The sequence below is a fragment of the Trichoplusia ni genome, chromosome 17 (assembly GCF_003590095.1).
Source record: "Trichoplusia ni isolate ovarian cell line Hi5 chromosome 17, tn1, whole genome shotgun sequence".
NCBI lineage: Eukaryota > Metazoa > Arthropoda > Insecta > Lepidoptera > Noctuidae > Trichoplusia > Trichoplusia ni.
Window position 1 is genome coordinate 2,415,611 of NC_039494.1, and position 20,170 is coordinate 2,435,780.

Genomic DNA, 20,170 nt, shown 5'->3' on the forward strand with positions numbered 1-20,170 from the left:
GTTGTTAGAATTAGGTACTAAAATAATCTTTGAGAAATAAAATAAGATAAGAAATGAAGAACCTCATGCTCTTTGACTATATAATAAATGCTGCTGTATAGAGCTAGTACACAGTGGGTAGTACAGGAGCTCAGGTCGATTTCTAATTTACAGATTGGTTATGTGTGATATGATTGGTAGGTACACTTAGTATGTTTGTGTTGCAGTTTTGCTCTGAAAGCTGTGAATTAATTTACATTTTAAATTTCGAGAAAAGTTCAGGATAAAGTTAATAAAGTAGATAAAAAAAAATCTATAAAATGTAGAGTCGATATTTTTGATACAGAATCGCAGTGGCATTGGTAGAAGCAATATCAATTAATTTTGACTAGTGTTATATAAATAATTTGATTTTATTATTTTTTCCCAAAAATATTTTAGAAAAATTCTTGCGCATTCAAGCGCTTTTTTTGTGATAGCCGAGATTGGTGGCAAATAAGAAAACGTCATACTTACATTTATTTATACCCACCTAACTTAACATGTATTTTGTCTAGCCTCCCCTTTGTGTCCTACTATGTTAAGTTGTATATACATCCTGTCAAACAACACCAATTTCACTCAGATAAATTGGCACATGACATAGTCCCGTTTAATTAGTACGATGACTCTACATACATAATTACCTCTAGTACCTCTAGGTTTGACAACCTTTGTGTACCTATATACCTGCCTACAGTAAATGTGTTGTTGGGTACTGTGTATTGATGTAGATACTAACTATTTAGATTGTACGCTGACACAAATTGCTCCCATAGGGAAATGTCTGTATAATAAAACACCCGTGCATGACTGAAGTCTTGGTGTAAAAGTATTTATTTGTCTTATCTTATACAAATTTGAAAATGGTATTAGACTTCAGAAAAATATTATTAATTGAAAGTAATTGTTTTAGTAGACGATAATATACATTAAAACAATTTATTGTCTCCGCATTCCACTTGAAAAAGACAAGGATATTGTTTTAGAGCGGCCTTTGATTGAATGCTATGAATCTGGAATTGAAGTATTAAGAGAAAACATTTTTTTTATTGATCTTACCAAATATGATGTAAAACAGAAAAAAAATGCACCCTAAAAGCGATATAGAGTGAATAGAGAAAGAAGACGAATAAACTAGAGACGCTTTTCCTATTGGATAGTTAGACGATTTACGAGTTATATCACACTCACCGACGGGTTAGGTTAATAATATGCTTTTCTTCAGATCATTTTAGGATATATATTAGAATACCTCAGGTCATAGTAAGTGGTTATGGTTAAAAAGTTACCGTTAAAAGTAGAGTACATTATAAGGAGTGAAGATTAAATTAAAACTCGACTAATGAACATTTATTTTAGTGTATACTACTACTGTCTGTCTAAAGTCTCTTTTTTTTCTAAGAGTATTTTTTTAGTAGTTATTTCAGACGTTTTATATTTTTGAAAGTGTAACAGAAAATATCAATCGCAGTAATGGACTACTGCTGCCTAAGAAAATCTTAATTATAATCCCTTATGTAACTTCATTGTAACTAATTAGACATAATTAAATAAAAATATAGTATGTTTGACACACACACACAATATGTTTTACAAGGAATGGAATGCAGTTGGGTATAGTATAGATATTATAACCTCAAAGCAAACGTACCTAACAAAATCGGTTTCATTATTAAGAACTATTGATGGAAATAAGACATTGTATGTAGACCAATACCAAAAATAAATACTCTCCTATCAATCAATTAGCTGTTGCCCGCGACTTCGTCCCCGTGGGTAGTAGATATAAGTTATGATTTATACCTGCCCTGTTTTTTTTTACATTTTCCATTGTATCTCCGCTCCTATTAGTCGCAGCGTGATGGTATATAGCCTAAAGCCTTCCTCGATGAATGGTCTATTCAACACAAAAAGATTTTTTCAATTTGGACCAGTAGTTCCTGAGATTAGCGCGTTCAAACAAACAAACTCTTCAGCTTTATACATTAGTATAGATTACGATTTCAGTCATAATTTAGATTACCGATTAATTTCTTTCTCGAGGAGATCTTTCTATTGTTTACGATTTGAGACTGGCATTAAGGTTCATTTTAATACAAAACTACCTTACACAAACAGTCAGGAACACTTTTGTACCAAACTTCTACAACTATACTAATGCTTACCTCAGTAACTTAGCTATAACTTATAATACTCTACTTACCATAAACACAAGCATACATAAACTCATAACCCGATTAAGTAGCCATTTTTAGCTTGAACTCTGGCAGCTTGCTGGTGTTATGTCATTAGCCATTACCGCACAACACTAGCGATAGTGTTGTGCCCGACAGATTTATAGCCTGGGTATATAGAATAAATCACGTCGGGTCGGTGGGGGGAGGGGGGCGTCTTAGACACTCCAGTTCAGGAGCTCTTGTTTTTTTTAAACGGTTTTTGATTTTCCTTTAGTATTTGTGAGTAGTTTTATGTTGTTGATGTCTTAAGTAATGTATTTTGTAGAGTTATTAATTATATGTGTTAAGGTTATTTGTAGCATGTTATTTAATCTACTTAAAATTAAAGCCAGGGTTGTAAACTCTGTTTTTTTCTCTAAGTAATTTCTTTTCTATTCTATCTTTCTTTGTATTGAGATTGAGTATTATTTATTTGAGTATTATTATACATACATCTATAACAAAAGCCTGCAAATGCCTGCAATAAATCACACTCATATAAAAAGTGCGAAAGAATGCAAAAGTACTTGTGTGTGTATGTTTGTCACTTCTTCACTCCGTAAATCTCTAGAAATCTGTCTATTTCAGTACATTCTGAAATCAGTAATCTGTGATTCAAAAGATTTTAACTTGTATTCCATTCCGTTAAGGAGGGTTATGTTACAGGTGTAACAAACATTTAGGCAGGCGAAGCGGCAAGCAACAGCTAGTTTAATCCATAAATCTCTTCGGTGAGGCCTATGTCCAGTAGAACTCTGCAGCAGGCTAATGGTGATATAATTCAAACAAACGTTATTTCAATATTATAGAGAAATACATGTGGTATTAAAAGACTCTACTTTTTGTGTAATTGTACGTTCATTACAAAGAAGGTAATGTAGAGTCTAAGGACCCTACGACTAAGCGATATAGTTCACTGACCATGATCATCCATTAATCTCTACTCTCCTTCCTTTTACTGAACTGTCTTAATATAACTCTAGTATAGAGCCTCTATATGTGTACCTAATAATAGAACAATCTTACAGAAATATTTTAATAAATGATAGGATAATGTAAATATTCTTCCAACTATTTGCGACTGCCTATAACATACATAGGTATAAATTAAGTCCTATAACACTTCTTACTATCAATTTATATGTAAGTATTCGTAGGGAGAGTTTTACTAAACAAGTTTCATAAACAATATTATCATAAGTAGCTACTTCTTAAGGCCCAATGTACATATTTACTGATCACAGGAAGCAGTAACTTAACACCTAAGCAACAATCTCTATCATTTTAATAAAATGTAATGGCGTTAGAAACAAACGACCATCTTTCGTTCGTTAAATTAAATAAACGGCTTCGCTAACGATGTTTAACTGTGTATTGTGTGCAGTTAAATATATCTACAGAATCTGTTTAATCAACAAACTTGCAAATAAGATTCAAAATAGACTAATCTTAATAAAGTAACCGCTATTGTTTGATAGGGTGTCGTTCTGATTGCGATAGTACCACTAATTTTAGGTAATTAATCTTGTTAGGACCCGTCGGGCAGCCATCATCCGGCATAACAGAATATATTGTGCGTCGGCCGCAGCCGAGCCATCCATCACCAACAGCGCGCGCGCCTCGACTAACGCACACCACCGCACTACCCGCCCAAAAAGAGAAAAAGAATATTTGAAAAGAGAACACTCCCATCGCGGTGTGGGCCCCGCCCTCACCCACCGCCCGAGTCTTGCGGCGGCCAATCAGAGCGCCGCTCCTTCCGAACGCCGGTCGGCGGTAGCGAGCGCAGCCGAGGGCGGCCGATTGCGCGCGTTCACAACAAAAAGTCACACGACTGGTTTAGTGTCGGGTTGCGTCCCATCGACGCCGCATCACGTGCCGCACGCCTTCACGTCGCCGCACTTGCGCTTGCGCTCTTAACATGGACTGTTTTTGTAATTCAAACATAACCGCGGTTTAATATTCTGTAGATACAAAACTCTATCGTCGTAGATAATAGAACGAGTGACCTGTGATATAGAGAATTTTCCGATTTCCCAATGAAAATGAACATGCAAACGGAATGGAGCTCATGATTTCAGTGTGTTTTTGCATCTGCACAGTATTTACAGTGATACATAGTGATAGTGAACTACATTGTGATAAGCACCAGATAAGGACATTCGAGGTATTTCATTTTAATTATAATTTTTTCTTCATTACAAATGTAGAGGTTATTTTTGCTCAGTGTAAAAATAAACAGCAACTGTTTTGTTTTCTAAATTCGTAACTATCGACATTCCTCTGAATTTGATGACTCATGCTCTACAAAGTTCAAGCAATAGAAGACCACTGTGTTAACAATTACAAAGGTAATCCACTTTACAAATTTATAACAACAACACTCGGCTCTACATTTTGATCAAGCAACAGCAACAAAAAATACATAAAGTCAACTTATAAAATACTACAAGGTGCCTCAAAAAGTTCAAAGAATAAGGCAAATGACAAATAAACTTACATTATAAAATAAATAAGGTATTTTGCAAAAAACTTTCTTCAAGAAATATAGAGTCGATTGCACTCCCGTCGGACAAAAGTGCGTTTTCATAAAAATAATATTAACATCAAAATATTAATACAAAAATATAAATCAAATTTATTAAAATCAAATAAATAATTTATTACACGTTAACACGCATCAGTTTATTAAAAATACATTTTAAATAAATTTTATTTTTATAGTTTATGCTAATGATTCTTATCAGTGTGATATAAATATGACAGTTTTATCTGAAATGATTCTAATTTTATGTGTTCTATTGAATTCGGTTTTTATTTGATTCTTAATATGTGTTAAATGATTTTAATGTATTTAACTATACAATTATTAAGTGGTGTGTATACTTGCTCTACAAAAGATTTAAACGGGTTTTCACGAGTCTATGTGTTTATTTGCAAATATTTAATTTCTATAATAATGTATGCTATATCAAATAAGATTTTTTGTTGTGTAGATTAGATAGATAATATATCGCCTATTTTTTCTTTATCTTTGCCTTGTATTTCGCGGTCAATTATTTTATTGTAAGTTAGATGTTTTATTTTCGACATTTGTTGAGTATGACATAATTTGATACCGTATTTCACAATATATAATAACTGAGGCTGGAATTTCAATTAAAGCGCTGTCTCTCTTTTTTACTATAAAGCATAAAAAATATTAAACATCTCAGTATTAATATTTTTATCATAATTTAACTAACATTATCACCAATTAAAAGTAAAAAGTACACTCGTATTAAAAAGCGAAAGATATAAAGATAATAAAGCCATAAAATTATTATTAACTTAATTCCATGATTATCTTATCGTAAAATTGTAACCGACTGTACTTAGATAACAAAACGTACATTTATGTTCCTATTAAATGTATGTATTAATAGATATAATGTATTTAAAATTATCACGTTTACCTGGTTAAAGGATAAACAAGTTTTCTACATTATTATGTGAAGCGAGGTTATGTTCATATTTTTTAAAGATACCTTTTATGGCTTTCTATTAGGACCTTTATATAGACAATTTTGTTACTTTGATTAGATCAAAACTGAGTGGAAAAGCTGCACAAACCTGCATCAAATAAACTAAATAGATAAGGCCTAAAAAATAACCCTTGATTAATAAAGAAATTTAATTTGTATGGTATTGACATTACTTTTCTAAAAGTGACTCACCGTCACTTTAATATACTTGTGCTACGTCACTTTAACTTACTATTAGCGGTTTGCCAGGAATAGTAGCAGATATAACTTTTGTGCAGACTCTTCTAAACCTAAAATAAACGTAAAGTAAGCAATATTCCTCTAACTCTATTCGTTAGACTAATAAGACGGTTACCTACATAGCAAACAATGACAAAAGCTAGAATTTATTTTTCTACTACACTAAAAATAAACCTAATGATTTTGCGTAACCTACTACGTATGCCTCTACATTCACAATTATGTATAAATCTTGCAAAAAAAAAACAAAATAGGACGCGCTCTTATAAATACATCTACAATAATCTACATACATTGTACGAATACATGTTAACATTCGTTTCAATGTGTTTGTGAGTTCTGCATGTGTGTTTATCTATAAAGTACCCTTTGTTTAAAGTGTCTCATCCACCAATCATTGTCAATGTCACATCACTACGTTTTTCATATCGGCCGTTCGGCCGTTTTCGGCCAATCGCACTGGCCGCCATGACAGTCGTTCGAAATTTGAATGCGCCCCGAGATGCGCAAACGCAAATCGATTAGCTGCCGATAAGCCTTCACATTGTGTATGTGTTTGTACGAAGTAGACGTTTCCGTTGGATCTATGTGTGTAGTGCTATATCCTGTAAATAATACCGTAATTTATAAATAATTATTATCTAATATTGTACTTGTTAAAATATTAATGTACGTATTTCTTAACGTTCTCACAGTAGTTTGCGTAAGGCTAAATCCTGTCACACTCTTTGGCGGCCACGTATATTTATTGGTTTCTATAAAAATGTATTTATTCCATCTATTCCGCCCAGTTCGGTATTAGGTAACATATTCAAATATATGCTAGAAGATGCGTAAAATCGATATTCGTTTATTTTGACATGTTAACAAGGATTTCGGTTCGGAATTACTATTAATTGACTCCTTGATTCTCTTTGAATTAAGTCGTCATATTCGCACCATAAAATGTCTAAGTAGCTGAATCAGTAGCACATTGTAAAAGCATAGTCACATGTTGATACTAAGTTATTAACATTATTTATAAGAACTTTATTTTGCAGTTCAAGTACTTAAAATCAATTCGTATACTTTGTACGCGGAAAGAGGATTTTACCCAAAGTTTACAGACTGGTATTAAATTTTTACTAAAGTTTTACTGGTATTAAATCTAAATTACACCTTTAATTCCTTTAGTAAGAGAGTTCTTAATAAATTGGTTTGTAGAATAGAAATAATTGTAACCTGATTTGAATTTAGACTCTACATTTTACATTTAATTGTATATTCATTTGTTGCTCCCATTAAAAGCTGTTAAGACATTATATTATGTTTTTAACCTAAAAAAGTTTCTATGCCAATATTTTTATCATGTCGGCCATGTCTAAAAATCAGATAAACATCGTTTTCTAATCATTAGCTTTGCATAAAATATGGCAAAAACATTTCCAAACATATTTTTTTCGTTGTGTTAATTTTATACATAATTTATTTACATAGATGTTTAAGTTAAGCATAAATGTATTATACAGTGTCGACAAGGTGTAGGTAAATATGCTAACATAGCATTCAACGATCAATAATCGATACAGCTATTAGTTAATCGATCAATTAACACTCGTCTACAAATTGTTTAATCAATTCTAACGGATGAATAAACACTATGAACTATCAACAGTGGATTATAGGGTTTTCAATAAAAATCGAGAACTGACAATCGAGAATCGATAAATTATTCGAGGCTATAGTTAAAGGCATCGATCAATCTGTTTGGGTGCGAGCCCGGCCGATTGTTGTTTGACCCGTCGTGGCACAGGTAAAATAAATTGTCGTCTTAAACACTAATCAGAGGTAAACTGTGTTATTTCCAACAAATCATTTAATTTGTAAGCAAAGTGACTTGATTTGTATCATCTTGTATTCATAACTTTTTATTAGAAACTGAAATTCTGAATTTGGGACGAAAAATAATTATTATTCATAGGCAAATATGAAAACATTCCGACCTCCTTTCTAGCACTAGAATCTTTGTTGCATCTAGCCATTTTACTCTATATATGGATGCAAGCATAACCTTTTTAGTTCTTCCACCGTTTGTATTAACATATAAATTGCTTGTGAGATGTTATATTACGCCATTTGTTTAAGTAAAGCCATTTAAGAACAGTATTTGTTCGGTAAGAAACAAAATTTCATAAAGTGTATGTCAATGTGATGTCTACCCTAGTAAAAGCATGATTAATCGTATATAATTAATAGTAAAAAGTGGTAAAAATAGGACGTTAAAAGGCCAGTTACGAACGAACAACTATTATTCAAGTATAAATAAGTATATTTGTTATCTTTCATCTAAAGCCTACAGCAAAGTAAACTGACGTGGGAAGAATCGATACATCGTTTTAAAACTTCATAATAACAATAATAAAACTATTAATAAAAAGGTTAACACCAAATATTTTTATAGTGAAATTCTGAATCGATTAAGTATCGAGCAGAATCGATAAAGGTTGGAGATTACTCGATTTTTTTTGTTTGAGATTTAGGCCTCGCTTGGAGGTCCGTGGGGAATCAATTATCTTAATTGGGCCTTGGCCTAATCTTAATAAGGTAGATAGGAAAGTGTAAACGCGTGTGTAAGCTACGATGATGATTATTAGATTAATTTGTTTATCTTAAACTTAATTGGGATCGTTTGATTTTTTTATTTTGGAAACTGTTTATTGCGGTTTGGGGATTGTTTTGCATTTATAATATCATTTTCACGAGATTCCTTTTAAGTTAATTTGAATACCGAACAAAAAATTAAATGCTTTTTTAATGATAACAGAATTAGAGAAAGTATGACTTACTAAGATGCGTAGAATCTTTTCCATTTACAGTTGTAAAAAAAAAAACATAATTAAAAGAATTCACTCTTTCTCCTCTTTCTTAGCACTTCAATGTTTGTTTTTAAATTAGCGTTGATTTATTAGGAGCCAGTATTGTCAGTGTAGCCATGTAACACTCATAGAGACTAGAGCAACAACATTGTTCGATGCAAATAAGTAAACTCATTTCTGTACGGTTAGGGGACAATTGTATTTTGGGTTCCGTCGCACAATTTAAGCTGAAGATATGTTGTAGCAGTTGTAAGTCTTTTTTTTAATTTAAGCTGGCCTACTGTTACATGAAAATTGAAAATAAAGATGTATAATTTTTGTAATTGAAAAAAAAATGTACATTTTAATTCATTTTTTTCCTATGCCAGTTTTTCCTATGTCATATTTAAATAACGCATTTGACATAACTGTACTTTTTAAGTCTACAATTTATTATTGCTACCTAAATTGACAACACTCACATAATCCTACCCTGATACAGCTATTACAGCTTCTGATTGTGATTTCAACCGCGAGAATATATCCGTAACTCTCATTGAACCCTAATAATATTCATGAAGTTATAATTTAAGCCGTTGGACGGGTGTAAAATCACAATGTTTATCATTGGTACCGAGTTATAGGCAATCAGCAATGATTTATAACTCGAATGTGCTACCGCTCGCGATCTCGATCCCAGCTGCGATAGGCCTACGTAGTATAGATAAGTGAGCTGCGCTTGCGCATCGATCACTTGCGTTTGCCGGATCAATTGTGAGACCAGTTTGTGTTCAAGCAAATACTCGAGTGCATTCGATAAGTTTAATTGAAACGAGTAGGATATATTTTTTTTTCGATAGTATTATGTTTATAAAGATAAAATTGTAAAAAAATTAATAATTGTGCTTTGTCTTTTTTTTTAAGAATACTAGTTGCGTCTTTTACGGAAGATACCAAAGTTAAAAGTAAAATAAATAAATATATTTATTATCATTAAAACTCTTGAACTTTGTTTAAAAAATACATTTTTATTACAACCTAAGAATCGATTTCGATATTACTGCTTTAACTACGCTATAAGATACAAGTATAAAGTATTTTGATGTTCAATTATACAAATATTTGAAAAAAAGGTATCACTTACCGTGTCAGAAGTCTAAGTTAGTATTAGATTAAGACCCTAATATTAAAATGTGTATATATACATCATATCCCATGTCATAAATCTTATATTATACACTATTTAATAAAGAACATTTAGCATGTATTAAAAGCTATCACAGCTGGAGTCCATTCCTAAAAAAAAAGTTCCGTGAAAATTATGTCCAATCACAAAATTATGATAATATCACAACTATGATACCAATATGAATACATATTAGACAATATTGAGTGTGAATTATGCTTAGATTTATATCAGCTGATTTTAAGATATGATCTCAATTTATTAAATAATTCAGTTTTAAATGTGTGAAAAGGGTTTTGATAAATGCAACCAGGGTTTAGCGCATAGTCTCATTTGCACTTATACCTAAGTTTTTAACGCTCCTTACTAAAAAAGGTGACCCTATTAAGGTTAATACTTACATTCTGCTGTTTATCCATTTGTCACCTGACTGTATGCAATACAGAGAGATACAGGTAGAGAGTTAAAATTTTTCAGACAATGCACTTTTTTTGACCATTTTGATAAAAATCAAAATCCAAGTTAAGCAACTTTTGGAAGTTTGGATTTTTTATAATTTGATAAGTTACAAACATACCTCTTATGTAAATATCCAATGTTTTACAAATAAATTATAATACTAAAATATCTTTTATATCTAATAATCTATATCTGCGGGACCTTGAGGGACGCTAGTCCGGCTGTCGTTTTATCGTTTTTTATTTATTTATAACTTAGTTATTTTTTTACTTAGAGTTCTTAGTTTGAATAATGTTAGACTTGTTATTATTGTGACTCATTAGTATCTAATTGGGCATTACCATTTATGGGTATGATAGACACATAGATATTTGCCAAGTTTGTTTTACAAGAGTCAACCAAAGCCAGATAGCAGGTCACTATATTACTAGAAACAATCTCTTCATCAATGTTTTGTTATAAAACTTAATCATTTTGTTAAAAATCTTAATAGAGTAATTTTGATGAAATTTTCTACATGTGGAAATTGATCTAGCACTGCTTTTAATACGGGTAGATTTGAATATTGTCCAGAGCAATAAATTAAATTCCTATTGTTCTTGAAATCCTTATCGTAATTATTAACGAACAGAGCGATCGCATCGCCCGTAAATATTGCTGGTACGTTAAGTCAATTGGTATAATACGATAAGTTTTAAAATCATTGAATTAGTGAAAAATAGTGATTATAGAGCAATGGTGCCGCCCGATAAGCCTTCTTATCGCAAGATATTACGAGGAAATCACATAAAATCGACGTAATTTGCGATAAAAACGTGTGATTTCTTTTTTTTATCGGCAAATCCGGTTTTCAGTCGATGGCCAGATAGCGGTGTCAACGGTTGTTAAAGATCATTAGCTGTACTGTATCTTATATTTATTGGAAATTATCGACCAGAAGATTTCATCTAATCAGCGGTAAGGGATTTGATTTTAGAACTGCTTACTTTTTTCGTGCGTCTTTCGTTTATAGATACTGGAATCTTTTAACGGCCTGTTGTAAAAAGTTGGCATTTTTAACTAACCTCTTTTTATTACAGAGACCGTTGTTTTTTACGTTTTTATGTTCTACACGTTATATATGGCCGTTTTCGTCTATTTAGGATATGTTAAACACATAAAAATGCTCATTATAATTATAAAAGATAGAAATTATTGTATTTTAATTTTTATAAGTTGTATAACAATATCTATATAGAAATGAATTATTTATATTTATGTAAGTAACTGGTATTCTTAAACATTAATGGCTATTGTGGTAATTTAAATTACTATAATACGCTAATAATAAATATTATAATGGCATTAGTTGTTTTTTCAGTGTATTCTTCAAGGCCTAGGATTTTTTTCTTATGTTTTAATTTAATTATGAAAATATGATTAAAAATCTAAGTCTACCACGGCATTATATAAATATTTGTATAAATACTAGCAACATTTAAAAAGAAATCTCTAATAATTAAAAAAAAACTGTAAATTGAGGACCTGTATAAACAAACATATAGTAATTTAAAAAATTAGGATATGATATTAAAATTAGTCTAGACTTTATTAAATTACCCTACAACATTCTCATCGCTTTTCAACTAATACAATTAAAATATTTACTTAGTGCAATAAGAAATAATATTTTTCGATAAAAATAGCAAACATGCGTTATTAAACGTAGAGATTTATTTAATGCTTGCAGTTAAAATTCAAAAGTAATATTTTATTTTATTATGAATACCAAAAATGTTTGTGAAAATGCATTGACAAAAAATTTAATTTGTGTATAAAAATGTATTGAAAAGTATCGTTAGCCCTGTTTTGACGTAATATTAATAGATACTTTTTTGTGAACGATTTTTTGTAACTTCTAATTGATAACTGTGCATTGTTATTAGACTTCAGAGGCAATTTTTAGGGTTCAAAGGAAAATACCTACAGGTTATTTTTCTATAGATAAATATATATATATATATATATATATATATGTATATAATAGATAAATATATTCTATTTTCTAAGGAAATGTAAAGAATAATACCTAATATCAATCGAATTATTAAATTGATAAGGAAGTGAGTTGGAATTTGCTTTTAATTAAACACTATAGTATCGATAATAATATAAATCGATATTATCGCGATTGGAATATCTGACGTATCTAATCTTGACTATAATTAATTGCTTAAAAATAATTTGCTTATGTTGTACACGGATCCTTGAACAATTCGAAGTTTCTATAAATAATTTTAGGTTGTTATTACACCATGTATGAGTCATTAATAATAATGCACTTTCATATCCTTCATCAACTTTTTTTTTTAATAAGTGCTATTATAGTGACTATGAAAAAAAATAACTGTTTGGAAAGGATCCAAGGGCATCTAAATAATATTATTTTCATTTACACAAGAAATAAGCGTTTCTGTCAAATAGTAATTATGGTTTTTTTTTTCTATTTTTTATCTACCACATCTAAGTTTCCTACTACTTATAGATTGATATAACAACAAAGATAGTTCCCAGGCACTAGTTTAACACTAAATAAAGTTTTAGATATCTAATATTTAAAATTAGATTAAGAAATAACTTACTGACCTTCTAACATTTATTCTGAATCCCACGGCAAAAATGGGATTGAATGCAAATCTTTTACATTGTTATTTGAATGTCATAGTTTGACATTAACAACCTACATGAAAAACATAATTAGAATATAATTAACTGATATGGCGTTTGTTAAATCATCATTATTTTTAGTGACAAAGGGTCTCTTTGCACTGATTTCTATGAGCGCAGTTTACAGGCTGGTAATAAATTAATGTAATAAAAAAGCTTTTTTGTCGCGTTTTCTAAGTACCTACGTAATTTAAATACATAAGTTTAAATAAATTCGATTGCAAAGGGCAAAACCCTTTTTGTTAAGTGCAATTTTCTGATTTAGAATGTATAAATAAAGTCTATGACTAATTAATTCTAAAATATTAGTGAAGTTGATAAATGTCTGAATCGAAAATGTAGCTCATTATAATTCTTAGATGGACCGCTAATACTTTCAAAATGTCACCCAATACGGACATATGGGAGACATTTTGGAAAGTATTTAAGCGAAAGTTAGATTTTACCTAACCTGAGGCAATTTTTCGGACTAGACTTAAAAAACAAAAATGTATGTAGATTTTTTACTATTAAATTCAAACGTTTTCGAAACGTTTTGTTTATTGACTGTGAATTAAAAAATCCAAAAATTGATATTCAAAATTAATATCTTCGATTTTTAAATGAGCAGGCTAAAATGGCCGCTATTTATGTATATAGTTTTAACAATTAAATTTTAATCTATGATGTAAAAAAAAATACGTTTAGTTTAAATACTTATTGCATCGATACAAAAATCAAGCGATTTGTTTATTTATATTAAATTTAATCTCAGATAGATGACATTGGTTGATACATCTGATTCAATTTACTTATCTAGCCATATGGAACGCGGTGTCACCCAAATAATACGTAATTTAAATAAATTGTATTGTGTGCGTACAATGCAAGTATGTTCGTTAAATTGTTGTTGTGTGTATTTTGTCAGGATCATAAAGTGTTTAATGTACAACATGGGACAAAATTGGTCTAAAGGGACATACATGATTGTTACCTAACACAATGATATTAAAAAAGGTCGAAGATAAAGTAAAGCAAGGTATCATCACACTAGTAGCGTGATATTCCAGTAGGTATCACACAAAAGGCCAACCATAAGCTACAAGTGCGTCATCAAAAGATATGTTTGGCGAGTGTAGTGGTAATAAAAATCACGGCTCGGTTGGCCAACAACATTAATACGTGGTTATCGCTTATCGCGGCGGTCCGAGTGTTGTTCCTACCTTATCACTTAATCAAATTGGGAGCGTGTCGATATCGCAGACGTATTTGATAGCACACCACTATTATCTTAATTGATTGTCTATTTTTTTTTGACAATACACCTGCTCGGATTTGTCTTTGATGTTGAACAAACTACTTAGTAATGTCATTTTCATTTGTTTAGTACGTGACTACCTGAAATGTACTTTCATTCTGATAAATTCAGATTGCAGTAGCAGTAGCCATCTATCACCTTGTTGTATAAATTGATTTGGTGACTAATAAAGGTTTATCTTCCACAGATACGTGCAATATGATCTGGTCGACCAACACGTCGAACTAAGACCGGCCGCACCAGACGATGCTAAGACTGAACCTGACTTACCTATAGGTTGGGCTTATAAAACTGACTGACTTTAGGAAATGTTGATAGGGGAGTGGACTTATAGTGCGTGTGTATAAAAGCGATGCATGGTGTGTGAGGTCGGATCGGCCATGGACATGAGTGGCGAGGGAGCGGGCTCGGGGGCCAGCGCGCTGCAGCAGCGCTGGTACGAGGGCCGCGTCAACGGCAGCCCGGCCGCCGGCGACGTCACCGCCGACGCCAATGGCGACGGCTTCTTCCACTCGCCGCTAGAGGGCGGCCACCACAGCCGCGCGCGGTACTACCACCAGCAGATGCACGGGCCCTACTCCGCCGCTGTCTCCTCACACGGTAAGTACTTATCTAAAACTTTATCAGCCCGCAAGAAACTTCGCGTAATTCAAATAAGATGATGGAATGTCAGAGATGTACGTTTGGCACATCACACGTTTAATTGATCGTTCGAAGTAATCTCTACATCATCACATTACACACAATTTACTAATATCGGGTCCCAGAACTGGACGTCGTAACAATTAAGCATGTTAAGATCCCTCTAATTCCGCGCCCGAAACTGTCAGAATTAAGCAAATTGCTCTCACAGACGGTAGGCAGCTCGTCCATACAGCGTTATCGCACATCAGACGATATCTCTCCAAAACTCCACAATTAATTCAACGGCTCCGACCAGTCAAAATCGCCATTCTGTAAGGTGACAGCTTAGGTAAACACGATCTAAAATGGACCCGCTCCGAAAAGAAAAAAAATGATTCCATACATTTTGTTTTTTTCGTTTGAGGTTTAAATTTTATGGCGGCTATAAAGATTTTCGTGGGGACAGGTGGCTCTTCTTTATATTTGTAACTACTCGGAGCGTCGCGTACAAAACTTCACCTATAGCGTGGTGTTAGGGGCTAGATTGGCATGCGGGCCGTATGGGGACGATTAGAATTTATTTAGAGGTCCGTCGGTAGTGATGTGACACTTAAGAAACTGTGTCACTTCTCGGAATCGGAACTGGGAATTGATTTCGTCGCGTTCTCAGCAGTTATGTGCGTTAGTTTATGTGCGGGTCGCGATGGCCGGACGGCCGCCCGACCGCCCGCCATCGCGCCCCGGCCTGTTTGTAAGCCCACTCTGTTATCGTGTTAGTGTCGGGCTCCGATGCGGCTTCTTGTCGCTCTGATTATATCTGAATCTGGTAAATTCGTCTGTTGACACACGGCGGCGTTTCGATTAGGTTACTTACATATAAAATTATGTGAAACATTGATTCCCGCCGACAGATAAGTAAATTAAAAAATATTAAAAGAAAATCGCTCCTTAGTTTTGTTATCTACCATATTAAAATGACACGGGTTACCGTCCGTTTATATGTTTAACTTGCGCATAAATAGGCGGTTTTTGAAATGTTTCTCTTTGTCGAATCGGCGCTTGATCGCTGAACATGGCCCATGGAGTTATAAAAACAGTATTTAAACGCGTTGAGACGGACATAAACTTGCAACGATGACAACTCGGATCGTTTTCACTTTGGTCACTAACTTTATTACCGAGGTTATGCTGCCCGGGCGCGTCACCAGCGGCTCTTGTGTTGTTATAGCTATTTTATTAACGAAACAATCCACGCGTATGTGGCTCTCTCATAAGAACGCTGTGATCATTTTGTATTGGTACAAGGATTTATCTGAAGTAAACGAAAACATTTTATGTTAATTCTGTTGGAATTCGTCGGGACGTGGTGGTGAGCTAATGAAACGTTTTTTTAATGACAGCTCGGTTGCCATGGTGACGGGTGAATCCCTGTAACACGACACCGCGCGGGTTTGACGCGCGCTCCCAATTTATGGTTTAGTGAAGCGATTGATGACATAGTGGAAATTATTTATACCAGTGAGAGTTCGGACTTTACTGTCGGTTTTATACGGTAACTTCTGAAATGTTACACCTATTGCGCGATGCCAACTTAATGGGTGGTTTTGATTTCATTTGCTCTGAACTTCAAACAAATAAAGATACCACGTAGATTCTTTCCCACGTCAAATTAAACTTGCCATAGTACCGTATGACTTTTATAATTAAACCTAAAATCAGTTCAACTGTATAGTTTGCACCAAAAAACCAAATAAATAACATAACATATAACCTTCAATATATCGAAGGCAGCTTAAGATTCAAACAATAAAGCATCGGAGCACCTGAAAATATGGCAACATCGCATGAAAGGCGAAACAAACAGACGATCATAACGTACGCATTCAAATCGAACTCGTATCCAAGTGTAATCGACATTTTCACACCTATTGGGCAACGACAAACATCAGACCAGCCGTTATCTCTACAAAGACAACTGAATCACAACCTTAGTACCAACAAGTAGAGCTCATATTGCGTTAAATGTTATCAGAAAAAAAATGAATTGTAATGTTGTACGTTGTTTTAAATTATAGGCTTGTCTACTTACGCAATTCCACATACTGATAAGTGGATAGAAATTACTACTGAACTGACCTGTTCTGCGCATCAAACTCTACATTACACGTCCCTATAAAAGTAGGCTGTCTTCAAGGTATTTTTTTAATAAAATGTTCAAGCCGATAACTGGAATGTCTATGTAAATGAATCCCATAAAATTCTATGTAGGTCCTAACACTTACAATTTCGCTCGGCTGAGTAATGTTGCTCAGTAAAGTGTAGGTATAGTAAAACATGAGCAAACAAGTAGCCGGGGCAGGACCGACCGCCAGACGTTCATTTGTTTTTTATTATTCCTTTAACACAAGTTTACATCACTAGACGGGAGAAAATGAGATTTTTTCAATTACCGCGTTCTGTTCGTAAAATAAATGAATGTAGTCACGAGTGAGTCTGCACCGTCCGCCCGTCTGACCGGCTACCTACTGATACATCCACCATTCCCTTGATTAAACATTCTTTTTGCTAATTCGTGCACGACTCACTCAGCAGATGTTCTGTATTCCACTGGCTTTTATAAATATACTATTAAGCACCTATTATTGTAAGTAATTGTGCGAAACATGACATAATTAAAAATAATTGAATGTCTCCGACGTAAAAAAATAAAAGACGAGCGATTCCCACATATGTGATGGGATACCTTTGTGTGGAGGTGTGTTGAGGCTCCCCTGTAATGACTGCTGTTGTTTCCTCGAGCTTCTGCGTACATTTTCATTTACATACACTAGTAAGGTACATACGTCGGCGAATGCAGCGTTTGTCACCGCGTGACGTGTGTGTGCGTGCGATGCGCGCGTGTGCGTGCGCCGCGCCCCGCAGATTGGCGCAATTAGCTGCGCGGGGGTGGGGCCTGCGCCCGCGCACGCCGCGACATCTCCTCCCAGACGCACACGCACGCGTTACCCGTAATCATGGCACAAAATAATGTTGCCATCAACGGTTAATTATTTTCCCCCTGTAGTTTGCAACCGGGTCCATGCGACATGCATAGTTAAACCGCATGAATTAAATATCTGCTAGAAAAACAATGGTATGGAGCCGAGACTCACATAGGCGTCTAAATTAGCACTTTTTTGCATTCTTTTTAACATAAAAGGTTTGTTTACTTATTAGGTATGTCATTAGTAGTTGTTTCTATTCGGCCTACGGCGTAGAATCTTGATTGTAAGTAGGCCTGTAACAATATTATGCAGTTTAAGCGGTATGCGTACTTCGTCTGAGTAATTTCTTGATTTACTAGACGCTGTGCCTAATTTGGAACAAATTATAAAATACCAAGTTTGCTCCTTTACTGGTTGAATATATTACGAAAGGTTTTTGTTTCTAAATTCTGTAGTCACGATTTGAGTCGAGACTATAACTTTTAATTTTATAAAAGTGACACGGAGAAGCACATTTTTCTAAAAAGCTATTCGCCTAAGACAAGTAGGTACTGACACTACCTACACCAACTTATTTTTTTAATTAGAAACATTGTTTGAAACGCTTCGCTTAATCCTCATAATATTAAAATCTCTTATGATAATAATTAAAAGTAAATAAAATCGAAAGTATACGTCTAAGGCAGAAGCTCTTCACGATTAATTAAGTTAAACTGACCGTTATTAGAACGGCTTATTAGCCGTCACAATACATTTAACGGCGGCCATTTTTTTACTTTTGAACATGGAGCAGTGACGCAAGCGCAGTTTATAACCGAATCTCTATCGTATAAGAGAAGGGTTCTTAAGCGCTTCAAAAAAACAAATCCGCTGAATTGAAAACCTCCTTTTTGCCGCTTAAAAAATACACACATTGTAATTGCTTACACCCCTCCAAGCAGTTAAAAGTCACACCCCTGTTAAAACCAATACTTACGAACAAAACGTATTCTCAATACAATAACTACACACCTATTAAATGCCACACTTTAAACTCACAAAGAGAATTATACAAGTCATAAAGTAGAGCAATTCGAACAACACCGCTTAGGAATATCGATTGCCGGCGAACAAGTAGAAAACACAGTTTTATTGACGTTCAGTGTAGTTAAAAGTTTGGCGTGCTTCCATCCTATCGATCGCGAGACCGAGGGACCAGTCGACCCAATTACTTAAGTTTTTAAATTACAACACATTTGTTCATTGTCAGAAACTTGTTCTTAATGTTCGCCTTTATTTTAAGCTTTCTATTTTGAACAAATAATGCACTTGGAAAAGTTCTGTTTGTAAGCGTGAATGGTTGAGCAAAATTATTAAAGTTTCGTTACAAGTTACGGCGTTTTGTTGCCGTTAAATGTTATTTGTGGACGCCAAGTTAACACATTCATATTTTAATGAAACGAACATTTACTTGGTCATGTCTTATTACAAGTCGTTTTGTTGAAAAAGTATTTATTTTATTCATATGCCACTGTTTTTACAAATACTCAAATTCGCATGCTCTGATCTTGCAGAGTGAAATACTTGTGTAATTGTTACATTTGTTGTTTTACATTTTAAGCAAATAAAAATATTTAATTGGATTGAAAATATCTACTTCAAAAACAAAACCACACCTAACTAACAAAACACCACTCAATTCCACTTACTACTTTACGTCTCCTAGCTAAGACGTATGTTGTCCGTAAAGCAATAACTACATTCAAATTAAAGTATAAACGAATAACTCAGTTTTAATTTGTGCTCAGAACCTAAACTTATTTACATATAAAGGAGATTGGTGCTGTGAACCATCGGATCAGTCTGATTGCCTCTAGCTTACCATTATAATCTAAGCTAATTAATATTTAAATGTGCTTACGTCATGACAATGTATTTAATACAATGGGCACACGAGTTCCCAGCGTATTTTTTTCCTAATCGGTCATTATTAGGCCCCATACAAAAAATACTGGCGGTAGAGCGCGCTCGAATGCATCCGACGCCAGCTAAAGAACTTAATGTATTCATTTTGCTTTTATATCTTTCGCGTGATTAACT

General features: G+C 33.5%; 1 protein-coding gene across 4 annotated transcripts in view; it reads left to right on the forward strand.

Annotated features, from left to right (window-relative positions):
• The first annotated feature begins 4,072 nt into the window (after window positions 1-4,072).
• Window positions 4,073-20,170, forward strand: part of LOC113502254 (GATA-binding factor C-like) — an 88,368-nt gene continuing 72,270 nt past the window's right edge. For 2 of the 4 annotated variants that reach the window (XM_026883738.1, XM_026883741.1), the window contains exons 1-2: window positions 11,335-11,437; window positions 14,671-15,083. In XM_026883738.1, coding sequence (XP_026739539.1) covers window positions 14,840-15,083 — 244 coding nt within the window. In that variant the 5' untranslated portion in view covers window positions 11,335-11,437; window positions 14,671-14,839. Of the gene's footprint in view, window positions 4,405-6,585; window positions 6,609-11,334; window positions 11,438-14,670; window positions 15,084-20,170 lie in introns of those variants that run through there. The other 2 variants (XM_026883739.1, XM_026883740.1) reach the window with 2 other exon arrangements.